Source organism: Chiloscyllium punctatum, chromosome 24 (assembly GCF_047496795.1).
Source record: "Chiloscyllium punctatum isolate Juve2018m chromosome 24, sChiPun1.3, whole genome shotgun sequence".
NCBI classification, from domain to species: domain Eukaryota; kingdom Metazoa; phylum Chordata; class Chondrichthyes; order Orectolobiformes; family Hemiscylliidae; genus Chiloscyllium; species Chiloscyllium punctatum.
The window spans coordinates 70,719,410-70,740,995 of NC_092762.1; the positions used below are offsets into that span (position 1 = coordinate 70,719,410).

Here is a 21,586-nt window from a genome sequence, read left to right on the forward strand (position 1 = left end):
GTTCCATCACTGCTGCTGATGGAGAGTAGACTGATGGGAAAATAATTGGCCAGGATGGATTTGTGCTGCTGTTTGAGGACAGGACACACCTGGACAACATTCTTCCTTTGCCCGCTTTTGTGACTGTAGGCCAAAAGCTTTTGGAGAATCTCCTGCTGAATGATTGAAGTTGATATGTGAAGTATTTAGTTTAAGTAACATTTCTGGTGTCTCTGTAAACATTTGTAAATTCAGAATGCATGTAAATAAATTGTATGTTACATTTACTAATCAAACTGAGGTACACTTAAATGCATCGTTTATTCCACATGTAAGCATCTCAAGAATGGAGAAAATTGATACCAAAGGAGGTTCAAGCAAGTAATTGTCTTAAGGGGGTTACTTGAGGTTGTAGGACTGTAAATCAAACACTTTTTGTCACAGTCAAATCCTAATTCAGATCATTGACTTTCAATCCTTACCTTATAACCATTATTAATATGTTTTTGACAATGCTGTTGAGAAGAGCAGGTTTTACAAATGTTATTCTGAAGTCTGCCTTCACTGAAGGAGTACTGGCTGTGATGACTGACTATTAATGACAAAATACAGCCAGCTGAATTTAATAGGTTGAATTAAGATGAAGCATTGGAATAAGAAGCAGGTAGTGAGAGTTGAGGACAAAGTTTCCATGGATAGGAATGTTCATTTTTGGAGTCAAGTCTGCACCCAAATTATTCATTTCAGGAGTCCGCAGTCACCAGGTACACAAATCCTGGCCTACTACTATGAGTGATGCAGAAAGTGTTGGAGGAGGCAGTGGTCTGGATTCCCCGTCATCTGCAACAGGTAGGATTACTCAAGAATCACAGGACAAGAGCTTGTACTTTAAAGCTTTTACTGTAACAAACAAACCAGCATCAACATGGATTCAACAACGTTATAGGCAACTAATAACACAAAACTAAAGAAAAGGTACTTTCACATCACCTGATACAAACAATGAAAACACACTGGCAAGTGTCTGGTAGATGCGAGGTCTTAACACTTAAGTTCAAAATCCACACCCAAGGAACTCCTATTTTCCCTGAGGTCAGGTCTTCCAGTATCCTTCACAAATCACTCCACTCCACTTTAAATTTCCCTCAAACCAACTTGCAACACCAAGTGTCTCTTGGTGACTCCTTGTTCCTTTAATTCTGAGCAACATCCTGCTTGGCAACTAATACAAAAACAGCCTCTTTCTTTTGCGGTTTAACCTTTGCTCAAACCCCAACCACTACCACCAAAGAAATACATTGAAAACACTGCAAAAATCACATATCTAGAAACACACATTGAAGGCATTGTACTAATTGAATTATAAAGTTTTAACCCATTTTTAGTATATGCTTGGACATTAGTTCTGAATAATATTTCATCAAGATTTTACCTCCAATGTCTCCATAGGTGATTTTTCCAGAAAATTGCCCAGGATTCCTTCTTCTGGTGCCATATCATCCACTGAGGATATAGATGAGAAAGATGGCAGCACAAACTTTGAGCAAAGTGAGTGAACGGGAATTTGCTTCTAAAATGTCCAGGAACGTCCGTTAAACTGTGCCTGTGTATGCCAAGGACTGATACCAGGAACATTAGTAACCAAGGCAACAGAAGTAACTCTGCAGAGTGGCAGTAGTGAGAAAGAATCATTTATCGTAGAATCTCTAACAGTGTGGAAACAGCCATTTGGCCCATCAAATCCCACCCAGGCCCATCAAATCCCACCCAGACCCATTCCCCTACCCTATCACTCTACATTTCTTCTGAATAATGCACCTAGCCTACACATCTCTGAAAACTATGGGCAATTTAGCACGGCCATTTCACCTAACCTCCACATCTTTGGACTGTGGAAGGGAACCAGAGCACCTGGAGGAACCCACGCAGACACAGGGAGGATGTGCAAACTCCACACAGACAGTTGCTCAAGGCTGGAATCGAACCCAGGTCCCTGGTGCTGTGACGCAGTAGTGCTAACCACTGAGCCACTGTTGCCGCCCAATATGGTCCTCAAGTTGTAAGTTAAGTGATGGTCTCAAGAATCCATGAGGATTGCATCCTGGAGAAGGAACCATGAGAGACCCATGTAAGAATCTCCTCCATTGACCTCCACATGGCCTCCAAGGTCAAAGGAGGTTCTTCAATTTCAGAACAAACACTGGGCGTCCACCCCCATTGGGTGGCATCTTGGCCATGCATCAGCCGGGGAGGCCCGGGTACCTGCTCACGGGAGGGAGGTGGGGAGCAGGGAAATGTCCTTTATAAGAAACCTGAAAAATTGTGAAAAAGTTGTTTTAAATCCGTGAAGATAAAGTCACTATTGTTCCAAAGGATCGTAGGCTGCTCCCTCATTAGATTGAGTTGACTGGCAGTGGTGTAACCTGAGGGTTACCATGCCTCGAGAGGAAGAGAGAGATGAGGAGGTAGGTACCTTCATGGCAACCTCAGCTGGTGCAGGAGTAGAACCTGTGGTGTCACTCTGTATCACAGACCAGCTGTTCCATCCAACTGTGCTAACCAACCCCAGACTGAGGTAAATTGAGATATCCTGGTGGAGCCCAAGGAGATAGTTGTACCTTGTGGAACCAGTTTATTGTTGTTAATGCTCATCATTTTGGGTCAGAGCAATGCAAAAACCTAACTGCGGTGAAGCAGTGTCGGATCAAAGTACCTTCCAGTCCGACGCAAAACAACAACGTTTTGATCGTTGAAAAAAATTTGTCGGGCAATTTTTATTTAAATCAGCAGTTGGTTTCCTTTTGGAATAGGCATCAATGGCATGGCTCCAGAAATCGCGGTATCTACCGGCCCTTTCAAAAATGTGCGACTTTCAAAGGCTGCACAAACACATCGCCTCAGGAAACTTCGTACGCCGTCAAAATGCAGAGAGTGTGACAGCTACGTGTATTTCCAGGGAGCAGAGTGTGAGGAAGTAAGTACTAGATTTATGGGATTAGTAGTGGCTGTGGAAACATAGTAGAGCATATTAGAGCTAAAGTAAAACAAATCATTGTCTCCATAATAGACATTCATGCTGGACCTTTACCTGGACCGCATTTATAATCTTTTGTACTGGTGTAATGGGTTTCTAACTTTTTTTATGAATGTTAACAGATCATTGAATCTTTTTAATATCCTTGAGAATGAGGCCTGAAAACAAGGTCTCATTTGTCAACTTCATTAAACAGTAATTTGCTTTGAAATCTTCTTAGACTTAATGAGTTTTCTCCATTTCTCGATAAATATTCCCCTGTCAGCCAATATTACCAAAACAAATTAATAGTCTCATGTCTCACTGTTGTATATTTGTAACCTGCTAAGTGCCACAGTAATGGTCTGTAAATTTATAGACAATTCATAACATAGAATATTTGGAATTTCTTAAAGGATATACTTAGGAACTATACAAATATAGATTCTTTCTTTCTAAATTTCAAATAATTGAAAACATATGAGTTGAGCTCTCTACTTTGCCATTTTTGATGAGGATTGTTGTTTTAGAATGACCCACTGCTTTTCTCTTTAAAGATATCAAAGTGACACCAGTGCCTATTTGATCAAGTGAACTGTTCACCATATACATCTATTCAAAGCCAAATATTTCACCATGGGATTTTATGAAGCAATACTCTAGCACTTGAGCAGCACATTGTGCTCTGCATGGTCAGGTTGGAAATTCATGGGGTTTGCCAGAGGATGTCATGATCACTTCCTCTCTCTTTAATTATAAAAACACTCTTAATCACTTCCCCTGTCTTTAGTACAAGAACACCTTTGCAAGGCTGGAATTAGAATACAGCCTTACCTTTACCATAGTCCACGACAGCCCTCTGTTTATATGTGTGTGTGTCTCTCTTTCTCTCTATGTCTCTTTCTCTGTGTTTTTTTCTCTCTCTCTCTCTCTGTCTGTGTGTGTGTCTCTCTCTCTCTCTCTCTGTCTCTCTCTCTCTCTCTCTCTCTCTCTGTGTCTCTCTCTCTCCATCTCTGTCTCTCTGGCTCTCTCTCTTTCTCTCTCTCCCTGTTTCTCTCTCTCTCTCTATCCCTCTGTCTCTCTGTGTTTCTCTCTCTCTCTGTGTGTCTCTCTGTTTATGTGTCTGTGTGTCTCTCTCTCTCTCTCTGTCTGTCTCTGTGTGTCTCTCTCTCTCTCTCTCTCTCTGTCTCTGTCTCACTGAACTTGAAACGTACTTCCCTTCAGAGACTATCTGGTCCTTGCTGTATGTCACTCTCCTATCATGGAGTGGCTGCAAAGAGGACAATGTCTCACATCTCATCAAAATTTTATTGGGAAGTGTTTAAAAAGCAAAGGTGAATTGTCTGGAAACACCCCTCCGACTTTATCACCATGACTGCTCTTTGGTGCCTGCTGAAGGTCTTCTGGAGCAAGTCAGGTAATGTAAAAGACCCAGAGCTCTGGGACTCCATGGTTTCAAAACCCTGCCCCCTCCTTGTTACAACTGTGCAGTACTTGGTGCACTGGGAGAAGAAAAGAATAAATACTTATTCGTTTTCAAGAAAGAATTAGGGCTAAAGAGATCAACGGATCTGGTGAGAAAACAGGAACTGGGTATTGAGTTGGATAATTAGCCGTGATCAAATTGAGCTGCAGAGAAGGCTGGAAGGGCAGAATGGTTTGTTCCTGTTCTTATATTCTATGATATAAAATTATGAAAGGATATTATTACAAGCCAATCACATAAGATCTGTGATCCGATAATGCCATATGCAGAAATTTCACAAAGATAATTTTGATCAAAATGTTATGTAAAACAGAGATTAACGAGTATCACAAATTGATTCCCCTCATTTGAATAGGTTTCCAGCTTTTCCTGTTACTAATTGTGGTGTAATGTACCTTGCAGTGCAATCTGGCTTGTCACAAGAAATGTCTGGAGACGCTGGCAATTAAATGTGGACACAAGAAGCTACAGCGGAAGTTACAGCTGTTTGGAAGGGACTTTGCCCAAGTTTCCAGAGACAGTCACGATGGAATCCCATTTATTATCAAGGCGTGCATCTCTGAGATTGAGAAGAGGGCTTTAAATATGAAAGTAAGTTCAGGAGCAGACTCTGAGAACACCCTTTTATCTCAACATCCAAGATAGTTCAGGTACAATCATAAATAAAAGTTCTAACTTTGGTTTTTGGGATTTAAATTACATTCATGATTAATGCCTGCGCGTCTAACTGATCTTAATAAGCTACCAACCTCCTGCTGTCTGGGAATTAATGTCGGATCTATGGAACACCGCTACAAGTGACCCAGGAGGAATAGTAGTGATACACGTATTTTTCAAAATCTTTCTTCAGAAGATATTTATTAGTTTGAAAAAGTATTGGACGTGAGGAAAATTGCTGCTTGACCAATAAGCAAAAATCAAGCAATCGGAATGCTGAGTTTATTGAAAGATAACTTGTTCTGGATAAACTCTTAATGATTTCAAAGGTACTAAAATATACTTTTCTGAGTTAGCACAAAAGAAGATTGTTTTTTCTCGTGTGATGGCAGCCATGGTAATTTCATTCCTCCAATAGAACAGTAGATAAAGAATTCCTGAGAGATGAAAGCTCATTATTTGTTATTCAAGAGTTTTTGTCATTCTAAGATATTTATGATCGATAAATTTAAATATGGAACAGTATAGCAGAGGAGCAGGCCCTTTGGCCTGCCATGTTGCTATTTTAAACTAATCCCATCTGCCTACACATGGTCTGTACTCCTCCAATCCCTGCCTGTACATATGTCTATCTAAATGCCCTTAAACATTGCTGTCGTATCTGCTTCTACAACCTCCCTGGGAGCATGTTCCAGGCACATACCCTCTGCCCGTTTCCCTCTTTTCAATACGTTGTAAATCCTTGAATGTTTAACTGCCAGTCCTGAACCCCACTGCAACCACATCTCTGTGATGCCTACCACATCCTCATCATTCACGATTATTTGTGCTGTTAATTCATCTGCTTTGTTGCCAATACTACGAGCATTCAGATAAAGCGCCTTAATGCTAATTTTCTTACCCTCATGATTTCCAGCATCTCTAGTAATATGTCCTAAGTTATCATTCTTTTTTGCTTCATTCCCAGCCTGCCTTGAACTTAAACCCTGCACACATGCTAACCTGCTGTTTATCTTTTTACTTGCCTCCATACTCCCTGTTGCTTTCCTTTTCCCTTTCCCCCCCCACCCCCAATTCTCATGTTTAAAGTCCTAGTGACCACCCTATTTATCCTTTTTGCCAGAACACTGGTTCCAGATCAATTCATTGGAGACCGTCCCATTGGTATAGATCCCTCTGGTTCCAAAACTGATGCCATTGCCCCATAAAATGGAATCCCTTTTTCCCAAACCAATCTCTTAGCCATGGTAATTTCATTCCCTAATTTACTTAATTGGTGTTTACTTCCCTAATTTTCTTATCCCGTTGCCAATTAGCATGTAGCTCGGGCAGTAATCTGGAGATTATGACCCTTGAAAAAATCAAGACAAAAGATGGAAAATTATAGGCCGATTAGCCTAACTTCCGTTGTAGGTAAAATTCTAGACTCCATCATTAAGGGTGAGATTTCGAAATTCTTGCTAGTGTAGGATCAGATTAGAACAAGACAGCATGGATTTAATAAGGGTGGTCGTGCCTAACAAACCTGTTAGAATTCTTTAAAGAGGTAACAAGTAGGTTAGACCAGGGAAACCCAATGGATGTTATCTAACTAGACTTTCAAAAGGCCTTTGATAAAGTGCCTCATGGGAGGCTGCTGAGTAAGGTGAGGGCCCATGGTGTTCGAGGTGAGCTACTGGCATGGATTGGGGATTGGCTGTCTGACAGAAGGCAAAAGAGTTGGGATAAAAGGTTCTTTTTTGGAATGGCAAGTGGTGACATGTGGGGTCCCACAGGGTTCAGTGCTGGGGCTGCAGCTGTTCATTTTATGATCTAGATGAAGGGACTGGGGGCATTCTGGTGAAGTTCGCCCATGATATGAAATTAGGCAGACAAGCAGGTAGTACTGAAGAAGTGGGGAGGCTGTAGAAGGATTTAGACAGTTTAGGAGAGTGGTCAGGGAAATGGCTGATGAAATTCAATGTGAGCAAGCCAAAGTACAAAGGGATCTGGGAGTGCTAGTCTAGGATTCTCTAAAGGTTGATTTGCAGGTTGAGTCTGTGATTAAGAAAGCAAATGTAATGTTGTCATTTATCTCAAGAGGGTTGGAATATAAAAGCAGCGACGTGCTTCTGAGACTTTATAAAGCTCTAGTTAGGCCCCATTTGGAGTACTGTGTCCAGTCTTGGGCCCCACACCTCAGGAAGGACATACTGGCACTGGAGCATGTCCAGCAGAGATTCACACGGATGATCCCTGGAATGGTAGGCCTAACATACGATGAACAGCTGAGGATCCTGGGATTGTATTCATTGGAGTTTAGAAGGTTATGGGGAGATCTAATAGAAACTTACAAGATAATGCATGGCATAGAAAGGGCAGATGCTTTGAAGTTGTTTCCGTTAGGCGGGAAGACTAGGACTCTTGGGGACACCCTTAAAATTAGAGCGAGTCAACTTAGAACGCAAAAGAGGAGACATTTCTTCAGCCAGAGAGTGGTGGGCCTGTGGAATACATTGCCATGGAGTGCAGTGGAGGCTGGGACGTTGGGTGTCTTCAGGCAGAGATTGATAAATTCTTGATCTCGCAAGGAGTTAAGGGCTACGGGGAGAGTGTGGGTAAGTGGAATTGAAATCCCCATAAGTGTACCATGGGAGGCCATGTCAAATGCTTTAGTAAAGTACACATAGACCCAACATTCACTGCCTTACCTTTGTCACTTCCTCAAAAAACCCAATCAAATTTGAGACAAGACCTCCTCGCACAAAGCCATGCTGACTGTCCCTAATATGTTCATTCTTATCCAAATGTGTATAATCCTGTCCCTAAGAATCTTCTCCAATAATTTTCCTACCACTGATGTAAGGTCTATAATTTCCTTGTTTATCTGTTTTGCCCTTCTTAAACAAAGGAATAACATTGGCTATTCTCCAGTCATGTGGGACCTCACCTTTGGCTAAAGAGGATGCAAAGATTTCAGGATGCCCCAGCAATCCCTTGTCTCCAATGGCATCCTGCGATAGGTCCTATCAGGCCCTGGAGACTTAACCACCTTAATGTTTTTTAAGATGCCCCACCTCCTCCTCCTCCTTAATATTGACATGCCTAGAATATCAACATACCCTTCCATAATCTTACTATCGTCCGTGCCCCCCTCCTTGGTGAACACCCAACGCGCACTACTTTTTAACGACCTAACCCTCTTCCTCTGCCTCCATGTATAATTTTATTTTCCTTGAGTGGGCCACCTACTTTTATCTGGCTACCCTCTTGCTCCTAATATATGTATAAAATATCTTGGGATTATCCTTAATTCTAGTTGCCAAGGACATCTCCTGGTCCCTGTAGCCCTCCGAAGTCCTTGTTTAATTTCTTTTCTGCTTCCTTTATATTCTTCAAGGGCCTTGTCTGATTCCAGTTTCCTAGTCCTTACATTTGCTTCCTTTTACCTTTTTGACTAAATTTCAATATTGCTTGTCATCCAAGGTTCCTGAATCTTGTCATCCCTTTCTTTCACCCTCACAGGAACATGCTGGTCCTGAAATCTAACCAACAGGCCTTTAAAATATTCCCACATGTCAGATGCAGATTTACCGTCAAACAGCCAATCCCAATCTAATTTCTCCAGTGCCTAATACTGTTGTAATTAGCCTTCCCAAAATTGTCAACATCCTTTTCTTCCCACGTTCCGTTTCTTCCAGTATTCTAATCTTTCATTATCTGGTCTTCAATTCTCCCTCTTCCTTTTCCATTCGCTAAGCCCATACTTTATTAGTGTCTCCAAACTTTCACTGTCTAATTCATGTTGCATCGGGAGTTTAGGATGCCAAGTGTTACTGCACACCTAGAAAAGCTCAACACATATCTTGCCTCTTTGATATTATCTTCAGGGAATCTACCGTGTTAATGGTGTAAAGACCCGCGTTGAGAAACTGTGCCAGGCTTTCGAGAATGGGAAGGAACTGGTCGAACTCTCTCAAGCATCACCGCATGACATCAGTAATGTGCTCAAACTGTACCTGCGACAGGTAACAAACGGCCATTTTTTTCTTGTTAAGAAGCTGCTGTATTAAATCTTATGGGAGAACATCCCTGAGCTTTAAGGACAAAATTGTCAAAAATTGTCAATTCCATTTATCTTAATTGTTTGTAAGAATTGTTGCTTATGTAGAGTTCAATCCATTCACAACTTAGAGAGAAGCAGTTAGCTTTACTAAAGGTTTAACAGTTCGAGAGCCAGATGCCTGTTCTTCTGAATGTTGCAATCAGAGACAAAACAGGAAGAAATTAAAGATTTTGGGCTACTGTCCTTGAAGTAGGTCTTTAAATTAATCAATTTGGCTTCAGTGTATCTGCTTGCACCATTTCATTACACAAATTAATGCAAAAGCCTTCGCTAGGTTAATGACAGATTGTTCAACACTGACAATGTGTGGTTTCATAGATAAAATTCTTTACTTGTTTCTTTTTGTTTGTTGTTGGGATGTACGTGTCATGGAGTAGGTTGGCATTAATTGCCCATCCCTAACTGCCATTGATCTGAGACATTGTGAGGTCGTTCAAGAATAGTTTAGGGTCAGCCATATTGCTATGAGTCTTGACTCAGACAGACAGATAGACCAGGGAAAGATGGCATGTTTCCCTCACTAAAAGACCACTGATGAGCGTTTCATGGTCACCATTATTGACACTAACTTGCAGTTCTAGATATTTATTATTCCCTAGGCTGCCATGGTGGGATTTGAAACCATGTGACCATCATCTCCTCTGTTGGTTCTCAGAAGGTAGATTAGAATTGGTGATCAGTGCTTGATCATTAGGCAGTAAGATGGAATTATTTTAAAATAAGCTACTACTGGTTAGAGCTACCAACTCTCCAGATGAGAACTGCAGACATGTCTCCAAATGCAAGCAAACTATGTTGGGGTGAGGGGGGAGCTCAGTGAAGGAAATATGTAGTTTTAAAAGTGCTTTCAGTATATTTTTGTTTGCCAGCGAAGGTAATATTATGTGAATAGCTGTTTGAGGATTGGTGAAGAATATGTAATTGGTATGAGAGGAAGTAACCTCATAAGAGGAGTGGGCTGTTTGGAAGCAATAGGTAATGTCACAGATGCTCCCAGAAATATGTCCAAGGCAGAATTAAGATTAGAGTGGTGCTGGAACAGCACAGCAGGTCAGGCAGCATCCGAGGAGCAGGAAAATCGACGTTTCGGACAAAAGCCCTTCATCAGGAGTGAGGCTGGGAGCCTCGGGGGTGGAGAGATAAATAGGAAAGGGGGGTGGGGGGGTGGGGCTGGGGCTGGGCGAAAGTAGCTGAGAGAAGCCAGAGTTGTCAATCCTCTCTCACTCACTCTCTATCACACATACGCACACACCTCTCATAAAAAAAGACTTCTGAGTTCTAAATGCAACATTACCAATGCGAACATCTAACGTTAGCTTCCAGAACCTATTATGCTCTTTCGTCTCTATCACGATTTGATGGGACTGGCCAAAGAGAGCCTGCAAAGTACAGGGGATGCAGGAAGTAAAGAATCGACAATCGAAAAGGATTTACTGCTACTTGTGGCACGACTGAAAGAACTACTGAAGGATCTGCCACCTGCAAACAAGGCCACGCTACAGTACATCATTCGACATCTTAGCAAGTGAGTCCAGGCAGTTGCTAAATTCAACCTTTACCTTGGTCTGAAGGGACAGGCTACGTACTGCTGCCTGCTTCATCAGTGCTTTTTTGCTTTAAGCGGTATCAGCTGCTATATTCTTTTGCAACATACAGGATTCAGGAACGTGACTAATCCTTGCAAGGTGGGCAGGTAATTGGGCTTTTTAAAAGATTTGTTCAAGATGCATAACAGATGCCAACTGGGATTTTTCAGTCAGTCTCCAGTTTCCCAAAGCAACAGAGAAGGTAGACCTCACCAGAAGTTGGCACTCTGTGGCAGGTCTGAGTGCCATTATACCTGGCTGGCCTATAGATCATAGGTGCAGCCAAACGCTGCTGTGTTGATTAGTGACCTGGCTGCCGCCTTATAAACTGGCACCAGTTTTCCATTGGAGATGGTCCTGGAGCTGAAAAACAGTCCTGATTCTGGTCTCCTGTCTCCACAAGGAGAATTCATCCTCAAAATGCCTCAGATTATTGTCTTGATTTATACCATAGCTGAATGTTGAAACTTATCTGGTCAAAATCAGGAGAAACTGAATAAATAGCTGGTTGGAGTTCCCCATGTAATTTAGTGGTAGTGGCTTTATTTATTCTAGAACAATTCCAAGCAATCCCACTGCCTTGCTGTAGGCCAATAATTAGCTGCTTTTCTATATTTTCTTTTTTCTCTGCAAAAGAACGATGGTCTTCCCTTGGCTTTTCCTTTTGGCAAAGTATTCTGCGCTTTAGAAAATTGCCATAGAAAGAAATTGTCTCAAACTCCAACTGCGTTCATTTGACAATTTCAATTTATTGACCTGTGTCTCCACAGTCAGGATGAATTAATCTTTCTGTATTATCCTCATTCTTTCATGTTTATAAAATGAGCTCTGTTAAATGTCATCCTCCTTTTCAGAAGTAAGAGTCCCAGTGGCCCACATTCCTCTCTCTGGAAGTAGGAACAGATGAAGTCCAGTGGGCCTCTTGAGTCCTTTTTACCATTGTATAAGATCTGGGCGGAGTTTTTTTAGTCTCCTTACATTGACCCATCATGACTCCATAACGCTTATTACCTTTGTTTAGCTAATGTTCTATGAATCTCAGCTTTGAAATGTTCTCAGGGAAAGCGCCTTTAGATTTCCACACTTCATTGTGAGGTAAAATGCTTCCTGATATCCCTCATGAATGGCCTCACTGTAATTTCAAGATTATAGCCCTAGGTCCAGTAAGCCCACCAGAGGAAATTGTTTCTCTCTTTTGAGGTACAACTGCAGCTTTGTTTTGAATTCATTAGAGATAAATGATGGACTCTTCATGGGATTCACAGGGGCTGGGGGAGTGCTGGAACCAGTGGTGAGGGAATGGGAGGAGCCAGTGTAGAGCTGTGCTCTTGGGACACCCTCTGCAGTACTGGAAGATCCAGTGAGAACCCTTCTTCAAAAAGAAATGCAGTGAAGAATAAAACAGATTCCGACTGAAAATCCTCTCCACTAATGAGCTTTCAGTATCTAATGTAGATCTGCCTGGAGGGTGGAAATACCATTACAAGACAAACTTTCAAATTAGGTATTTGTTGTCTCTTATGATTTATTGTCATGATGGTGACTTCAGGAATTGGTGACAAAAGTCACTGTCAATCAAGTTCTACATTAATGCCCTTCACTGGGTATCAGTGATATGACTGAGGGGATGGGAGTCCTCACAAGGGGTATTGGGGATTGCAAATCCCAGCTGGTCAGTGAGGTTCTGCTAGATGTCGTCATCCAATACTTCTGATAATGTCTGCCATACTCACACTTTGGACAGGATCATGAAAGAGAATGTCCTCTAGTATCTTCTGACACTCGGCATTGAGTAATGTATATTTCTAATCCTTAGAATTTCAGAACTTGAATTTAGCAATAAGATGTCTCCAAGTAATCTGGGGATTGTATTTGGACCGACGCTGATGAGACCCAGACCTACAGAGGCAACTGTGTCTTTGTCATCCCTTGTTGACTACCCTCATCAGGCTCGCATTGTGGAAACATTAATTATCTGCTACACAGACATATTTGAACCGAAAGCACAGTTTAACATGCCTTCAGATGAAGATACTGTGGATGAAGCATCACCAACTGATGGTTATAGTGAGGTAAGAAACGTCTCTAAATGTAAACACTTACTGAGCAGTGTGATTTATTGCAGAGGCAGCACAACTATTTGGTAAAAGCTTCTTATTTTCTCAAATTATAAACCATGTCATAGAATATTGCATAGCTTCCCCTAATAGGCACTTGATAGTACAGAACTTGAGTACCGCTGAAAGTTATCTTGTCTTTCAGTCATTGTGACAGACATAAGAATAAAAAATCTGATGGAACACAACAATTTATCCTGCTGATTGGTTGGCAAGTAGATTCTAGTTGAGATGCTCCCATAGAGAATGCACCAGTCCTCTGCAAGCAGAAATAATGCACCAAGGCGTTGCATACTTTTAAATTTAGCAAATGCTTGGAAGACAGCTGTTTCCTAGTGCATTTCCCATGGCAACACTTTGGCCAATCATTAGAATCCTTTAGCTAATGTAGTATAAATTACTGTTCCCTTGAAATCTGGTGTTTTTGTATCCATTCTGATGAGTGCAAGGTGAAAGCCTTCTGACAGTGGTTCTCTTTCAGCTATTCTACAATATAATTGACAGAAGTTTTCTCCTTTTGCAACTGTGTTGTGCCTTTTTGTATAATTGTTTCATTGTGACCTGTTGAGTAAGTTGCATGAGTTTAATTGAAATGAGCACTACTTGATTCAAGTGACACTAGACTTTCTATACTTAATGTGCAGTATTATGCAGGTATAATATACTGAAAGTGTCATATTATGGATTGTGACAGTCTTGTGTGCTCAGCATTGCAGAGTAAAACAGAATTATTGGAGGAAATTATTTTAAAATGGTTTTAAAGTCATCAATTATTTAATGAAGTCAACAGCTATTAAGACCTGGAAGTGATGCTCAGACCTTAAATTTAGGTCATGATATTCAGAGTCCTATGCAATTCCTGTTTTAGTGATAAATCTACTACTTTATTGTGAATGAGTTGAGCCTTCCTGGAAAGTAGATAAAGGAATTTCATATGAACATATACATTTTTATTCATTAATATCACACAACACAATTTTTAGACCTTTCTGTTCCTCACATCATGTATTGAGTCAATTTACTCCTATCTAAGAAGTTGTATTTAGCATGTAGCCAGTGTTCATCTCTTGTCCAAGTACACTGTAAAACACATGGCAACTGAGAAAAGGGCATTGAGATGTGGTGGCAGAAATGGGTATAACCAACTCTCTCCGTGCTCCTCAGTGTCGAGGAGAGTTATCTGTGATCAGGGGTATGATAACATACTGTCCTCTTGCTTGGATAATTGCAGTTCTAACAACCTTAAAAACCTCAGTTCTACTTAGTACTCAAAAGTACTGGGAAAAATTAATTCTACTGCGATAGTGGAATTGAAAATATTTGGTGAAGGTTTCTAAAGTGGATTTTAATAGAGCCAAGAAAGGCTGTCCTTGCCAGTCAGGAAGGTCAATTGTTAATTTTGACATAATGACAACAGGAGAGGAGTTAGGAGAATACAATTATGCAAAGTTGTTCAAGCCTACAATGCTGTGGCAAAGAAAATGATTGAAACAGAGACCGTTACATCTTGTTAAAGAGGAGTCATGTCAAACCTTGAAGAATTGGAAGGGGAAGAGAGTAGGCAGTGGGATTAGTTTTGGATTATTATACCTAGTTGCTGGCATGCACAATTGGACAAATTAATTACTCTTTTGGTTTAAACTTCTTTGGTTGTCCTTTTAGCAAATGTTATAATCCATTTAAATTACGTTGAGCCTCTATTGAAATGTAGCCAAAAGAATGTCATTTGAACTCACAAACTAATCAGCCATTAATATTGTCAGTTTCTGAGTTTTGTCTTGCACCTTGGGGAAGGTATTTTATTTTTATTAATTAGTTCTGTGTTTCAGAGAGAGTCTTCTGCAAGAAGAGTGGGATCTGGGAATGATTTACCTTATCTTGATGAATCAGCAGAGTTTGACAGAGAGAGGCTATACTCTGACACACTTTGTGGTAAGTAAGCAAAAGAAAATTGTGCGTAATGTTAGAGTAAGTTATAAAAAGTGATCCTTTATACCCACAATGTAATCAGAGCTCTGTGATACCTTTGCAGTATGCTGGTCTAGTTCAGAGTCAGCTTGTTAGACCAATTCAGATCGGTTGATTTTGTCTGAACTATCATGTTTAGTTGCTTTAATTTTCTACCATTTCCAGGCAAACATCCCATTCACTGAACAGTATTAGTTACATGTGACAGCTAAATATATACAGACATTGCTTATCACATTTTTTTTGAAGGAATGTTTTAAAAGTCCAATTTTTATGCCAATATCTCACTTAATGTATGTTATTTGATATTAAAGTTACTTTGAAGTGAATGTCTGTCTGTCCAGCTAGTGCCCAATTGACTGTGTTGTCTACAGTACATTTGCTTTCTTCCTCCAAGTATTTAATATATACTGTATTGTGAGCAGTTATGATCCCAGCATTGGTCTCTTTGGAGCCCCACTGGGTGTAGATCACCAACTTGAAGCTCTTAACCCCAGTCATTGCTTTTTTGCCCATTAGCCAATTCTCTGTCCATGTGAATACACTACCTCCAACACCATGTGCTGGTATGACTTAACCTTTTGCGAGCTATCTTGTGAAATACCTGCTGGAATGCAACACATCTGGTTCCTCTGTATCTATTCTAGTTGAGACTTCCTTGAAAAACTGTAATAAATTAGTCAGATACGATTTCCCTTTCATGAAGCCATGCTGACTGGACTTGATTAGATTAGATTAGATTTCTTACAGTGTGGAAACAGGTCCTTCGGCCCAACAAGTCCACACCGACCCGCCGAAGCGCAATCCACCCAGATGCATTCCGCTACACCTTAACACTACGGGCAATTTAGCATGGCCAATTCACCTAACCTGCACATTTTTGGACTGTGGGAGGAAACCGGAGCACCCGGAGGAAACCCACGCAGACACTGGGAGAATGTGCAAACTCCAGGCGGGAATTGAACCTAGGTCTCTGGCGCTGTGAGGCAGCAGTGCTAACCACTGTGCCACCCACTGCCACCGTGCCGCCCAAATGATTTTCCAGATGTTCTGCTGCAGCATCCTTGATAATTGATTCCAATACTTTTCCAACAATAGATGTTAGACTAATCGACCTTTAATTATTTAATTTTGCCTCCTTCCTTTTTGAATAGGAAATTAGCAAATTTCCAATTCCATGGTACTTCTCTAGAAGGGCTTATGCCCAAAATGTCGATTCTCCTGTTCCTTGGATGCTGCCTGACCTACTGCGCTTTTCTAGCAATACATTTTCAGCTCTACTTCTCTAGAAGCCAAGGATTTTTGGAAAATTTTAACCTTTGTAGCCATGTACTCTGAAGCTCCCTCTTTTAGAAACATGAATTGCAAGTCATCAGGACCATGGTGAGGTTATTTAATTCCTCCTCCATATTAACAAGATGTTCATTATATCTTCCACCGTAAAGATTGTTGCAAAATATCTGCTTAACTCCTCTTCCAGTTCTTTGTTCCTCATAACTATCTCCTCAGGTTCAATCTCTTAGGGGTCTACATGACTTTGATTTCTCTTGTGTTGTATATTTTAAAGAAGCTCTTACTGTCAGTTTTTATATTCCTTGCTAGTTTGCCCTAATGTATTTTCTCCTATCTTTTTAGTCCTCCTTTTGGTACAAACGCAAACACCTATATACACCAGGTTGCAAATCATTGAACAAGGGATGACATGGTGACTCAGTGGTTGGCACTGCTGCCTCACAGCACCAGGGACTGGGTTCGATTCCAGTCTCGGGCAAATGTCTGGAGTGGAGTTTGCACATTCTCCCCGTGTCTGTGTGGGTTTCCTCCAGGTGCTCTGGTTTCCTCCACAATCCAAAGATGTGCAGGTTAGGGTGAATTGGCCACGCTAAATTGCCCATAGTGTTCAGGGATGTGTAGGTTAGGTGCATTAGTCAGGGGTAAATGTAGAGTGGGGAATGGGTTTGGGTGGGTTACTCTTCGGAGGGTCGGTGTGGACTTGTTGGGCTGAAGGGCATATTTCCATTCTGTAAGGATTCTAGGTGGAATCTTTGCTATGTGATGAGGTCCATTTTTTTTGTGGTGAAACTTACTCCAGTTTCTTTGCAGCTAAAATGTTTGTGTGATGTGGAACGAGTCTTCATTATATTACTACATCTTAATGTTTTTAATACTCATAATATTGTACAAATACAAATGATTGCAAGTGAAAACCACTGGCATTATTGTTCCACAAAGCAGGATGCTAATAATCTATAAAATAATAAAAATCAGAAGAATTGCAGATGCTAGAAATCAGAACAAGTACAGAAATTGCCAGAAAAGCTCAGCAGTTCTGGCAGCATCTGTGGAGAGAAATCAGCGTTAATGTTTCAGGTCCAGTGACCCTTCCTAAGAACTCTAATAATAATCTATGTTTGTCTTGTTCCAGGAAACTCATTAGGATCAGAAAAGTCTTCAGAATCCCGTGAACGTTCATTGGATTCTGACTCCGAGCTAGAAGATGGGGCACATGAATGTACTACTGGACAAACTGGGTTTGAGGAAGGAGTCCAAAGAAGTCGAAAGGGATGTTTGCCAAAACAGGAGAGCGTAGCTAGTGCTGATGAGCCTCCTTTCTACAGTGACAATGCAGAAGAAGACTGCAATAAATTGGCTAAACAGACTGAGAATAGTCAGGCTCAGGGTTCAGCTGCTGACATGTCTCAGACTGAGGGCTTAGGATCGGAAACAACTGTTGAATATTCTACAACTTCGTCACAACAGCTGGAGAAAGATGGGCAGGCAAATGCTGGTGATGAAGAACTGGACCGAGCGAACAAAGGTCTGGCAGACTTCAATACAAACCAGTCAAATAATGTGGACAAAAATCATTGGTTTCATACCAGCAGGCCATTACACGTGAGAGAGCGGCGCAGTCAGTTGCCTTGGGTACGGATGCGTCATGGGAAAATAGACATCGGCCTTGAAACTCGAGACCCGGAATTTGTCTGATCATATTTTGTTGTGATTTGCCTTTTTTTTTCAGTATAGTTTTCCACAAATGCTAAAGATGCTTTTTGCTGGATTAATGAAAGAATGATATGAACGGTAGCACGGTAGAACGGAGACAAGGACTGTGCCAATGATTTTATCTGGAGGTCGTTCTAATTAAAATGTGAATGAATTTGTTGAGTTCAAAAATTGAAATCAGCGTCACAATTTACAAAGGTAACAGTATTAATATTCAGCAGTTATTTACTTGAGGAACATAAAAAAAAATTGAAGAGCTCCTGAAATAGAAGGAACCTGGTTATTTTGCATGTAACGTGCATTGGGCAACTTGATCAGATATTTGTCATAAGCATCAATATCTTAATTTATGGAAAGCAGGAATATGAAGTCACTTTCAAGAATTATGAAATTCTTTTGTGAGATGCAAAAAGTTTAATCATTGAAGCCAACATGGACTATAAAGATCTTTTCAATTTTTTTTTAAAGATTTGCTTGATTTCCTTTTAAAGTTTGTAGGCATTTTCTGTCATCTTTATGGTCATTGTTCTTATGTCTTGGCTGTTCTGTCATGGGAGGTATCAGAGATGTATAGATCTGTGCTTCTACAACATCAATGTGCTTTCCAGATGAAGTTACTCAATGTTGTTCAGGAGAAAAAGGTGAATTTTCTTCCCTTCCTCCTAACCTGAGAGTCCTGAGATCATATTTGCCAGCCCAAACTTTCTTGAAAGAAATTGAGACTTACCCCCGGTGCACTGAACTTGGGCCTTCTCAGTCTATGCAACTCTCTGCATCATCAGGTGGTGCACTTGAGCTGTGATTTTGAACATTTTTGAGCAGGAATCTCTAATTATTCTGTGTGCCCAAGGGTAACATTTTCATTTTTTTCACCAGCGATAGGCGTCATTGGCATTTATCGCCCATCCCTAGTGTAAATAGAGATGAAAATGCTGCCTGGTACAATGCAGTATTCTGTTGAATGTACTCTATGCTGTTACTTAGAGATTCAGATCTTTGCCCCATCAAAGTTGAACAAATGGTCATAATATTTCCGAAGCTCCTTGGATGCTGCCTGAACTGCTGTGTTCTTCCAGCACCACTAATCCAGAATCTGGTTTCCAGCATCTGCAGTCATTGTTTTTACCTCCATAATATTTCCAAGTCAGGATGGTGTATGACCTGAGTTGGAAAATTGCACATAACTATGTTTCCACATTCCTAGCCTTTCTAGATGGCTGTGGATGTCAAAATGGCTGATGAAGAAGCCTTATTAAGTTGGATTGAGTCACATAGATGGTGCACTCTGCAGACATTTGTGCCGGTGGTTCAGGAAGTGAATGACTACGATGGTGTGTGTGGCTTTCAAATGGACTGTTTTATCTTGTATGATGTTAAGCTTCTTAAATGTTGTTCCAGCTTTACCCATCCAAACAAATGGAGATTATTCTGTCATGCTCATGATTTGTGCCTTGCAGATGATGGACAGGCTTTTGAGAATTTATCAATGAGTCATTCAGCTTAAGATACCCATACTGTGTCTTGCTACAATAGTGATATCATCTTTGTGGCTTAATCAGTTTCTTTACAGTGATGACCTCCAGGATTTTGAGAGTAGGGAAAAATAATGCTATGAAATGTCAAGAGGAGGTTTACTAGATTCTGTATTGTTGGGAAGGTCCTGGCCTGGCACTTCAGTGGCAAAAATGTCATTTGGCACTTATTAGCCCAGACCTGGATGTAATTCTCAGACTTACTGCATATAAATACAGACTGCTTCATTATCTGAGGAATTGTGAATGGAGCTCAATAATCATTGCAAAACATCCCCACTTCCGGTCATAATGTAAGAAGACTAACTTTATCAATTCTGGAATTATAAGCTAGTGTCTGTAATAGTGACTGCCATAATTGTGAACAAAATGACACTGTTCTTTTATGGAAGGAAATCTGCCATCTTTGGCCTACATGTGACTCCAGACTTACTGCAGTGTGGTTGACTCAACTACCATCTGAAACAATCCAGCAAGCCACTCAATTTAATGGCCTCTTGCATATGGTCATGAAATGTTGGCTTTGCCCGTGATGCCCTCATCCCAACAAAAGTTTTAATTAAAAATGCTGAGGATGGTTGGGCATGGGATGCTGTGATGAGGAACTCCTGTAGTGAGGCCCAGAAATACAACCATCTTCCATTGTACTAAATGTGTCTGCAGCCATTGGAGACTTTTCTGTCTGATCTGTGTGTTTTGGCCAAGGCTGAAAGTCCTGGTAATATGCAAACAAGGTATCGGTGAACAGGTAATTGGTGAGTAAGTTCTATTTCTGAAACTGTCACTTGCTAACAATTTGAGGGTAGGGTGGTCAATATTGTTCATTTGGATTTGTCTACATTTGAAGTTGTAGCTGTACTGAAACAAATTGACTAAGAGTGTGAACTGCAGCAGTGTCCCTTTATAAATGACTTGCTGACCCAAGTCTTAAAACCAAATCCTGTCAATGAAGGAACTAAAGAAGTGAAATCATTAACGCTTATGGTTAATGATCAGGCAAGAAGAACTTGGCATCGCTGTGCCTCTGCATGTGGGAATAAGGCAACATGATAAAACAACTTCTAAGATTTTTATGACTGGAAAAGAGATTAAAACTACCAATATCGTGACGTTGTTAAATAAATTAGATTAATAGAACTTAAATTTCACAGCTTAATTTTTGAATATATTACATTAATGGGAGCAAATCCATTCTATTTTTATCCAATCTGCCTTGATTTAGGAATCTATATTAACAAAGGTTTCTTTGTGCATTGGGAAATTTTTTTATATGGAACAAAGATTCACTACAAAAGAAAATAGGTGTATTTTTACTCAAACTTTGCCTTATCCCAAATATTAAGTCTCTTGCCCCGGAAAATCTAAACTTTTTGCAAAGACAAGGAGCTGGGGTAAGGGGCATATTTTAGTTTTGCTTTTACTCATTGGGAAGGGGAGCGGTGAACAAAGGTTTGGAAAGAAAGGCACAACAACAAACATTAATTTCAAAACAGATTCCAAAGCGATCAGTTGATAATTTAAATAATTGAGGAGTTCCCTCCCTAATGGCACTGTAGGTCTACCTGTAGCATATGAGAGAAGGTAGACTGCAGGTGCTGGAGATTCGGAGTCAAAAAGTGTGGCGCTGAAAAAGCACAGCAGATCAGACAGCATTTGAGGAGTAGAAGAGTCAACGTTTCGGGCATAAGCCCTTTATCAGGAATGTGTGGCAGGAAGGGGGCTGAGAGATAAATAGGGGGTTGGGGGGTGTGGCTGGGGGAAGGTGATTGTGATATGTCGGTGGGGAGGGTTGACCTAAAGCACGCGGTCTGCAGCAGATCAAGAAGGCAGCTCACCACCCATCACCTCAAGGACAACTAGGGACACCTATTAAATGCTGGCCTAGCCAGTGACATGTACTAGTGAATTTTTACAAAAAAGAAATTAATGAAAATGGCTATCATTACAACCCAAGCAGCAGAGCTAATTAATAAAACCTCCTCTTCTCATTCTGGTTAAGAAGCAGAGTTAGAGAGACACAGACTATACTCCAAGTCCTGATTATCAGTAAAGTGGATGGGATTAGACTGGCACTGACCTAGTGTTCATCTCTGATGTACACTTTGAACTGACCTGGGCAGAATTCATATAAAACTGG

General features: G+C 40.8%; 1 protein-coding gene across 4 annotated transcripts in view; it reads left to right on the forward strand.

Annotated features, from left to right (window-relative positions):
• Positions 1–21,166, forward strand: part of LOC140494681 (rho GTPase-activating protein 45-like) — a 174,865-nt gene extending 153,699 nt beyond the window's left edge. For all 4 annotated transcript variants that reach the window (XM_072594149.1, XM_072594147.1, XM_072594148.1 and 1 more), the window contains 9 exons: positions 727–828; positions 1,429–1,527; positions 2,790–2,953; positions 4,881–5,069; positions 9,005–9,142; positions 10,557–10,765; positions 12,643–12,898; positions 14,773–14,875; positions 17,337–21,166. In XM_072594149.1, the coding sequence (XP_072450250.1) occupies positions 727–828; positions 1,429–1,527; positions 2,790–2,953; positions 4,881–5,069; positions 9,005–9,142; positions 10,557–10,765; positions 12,643–12,898; positions 14,773–14,875; positions 17,337–17,899 (1,823 nt within the window). In that variant the 3' untranslated portion in view covers positions 17,900–21,166. The remainder of the gene's footprint in view (positions 1–726; positions 829–1,428; positions 1,528–2,789; positions 2,954–4,880; positions 5,070–9,004; positions 9,143–10,556; positions 10,766–12,642; positions 12,899–14,772; positions 14,876–17,336) is intronic.
• The last annotated feature ends 420 nt before the right edge of the window (positions 21,167–21,586 follow it).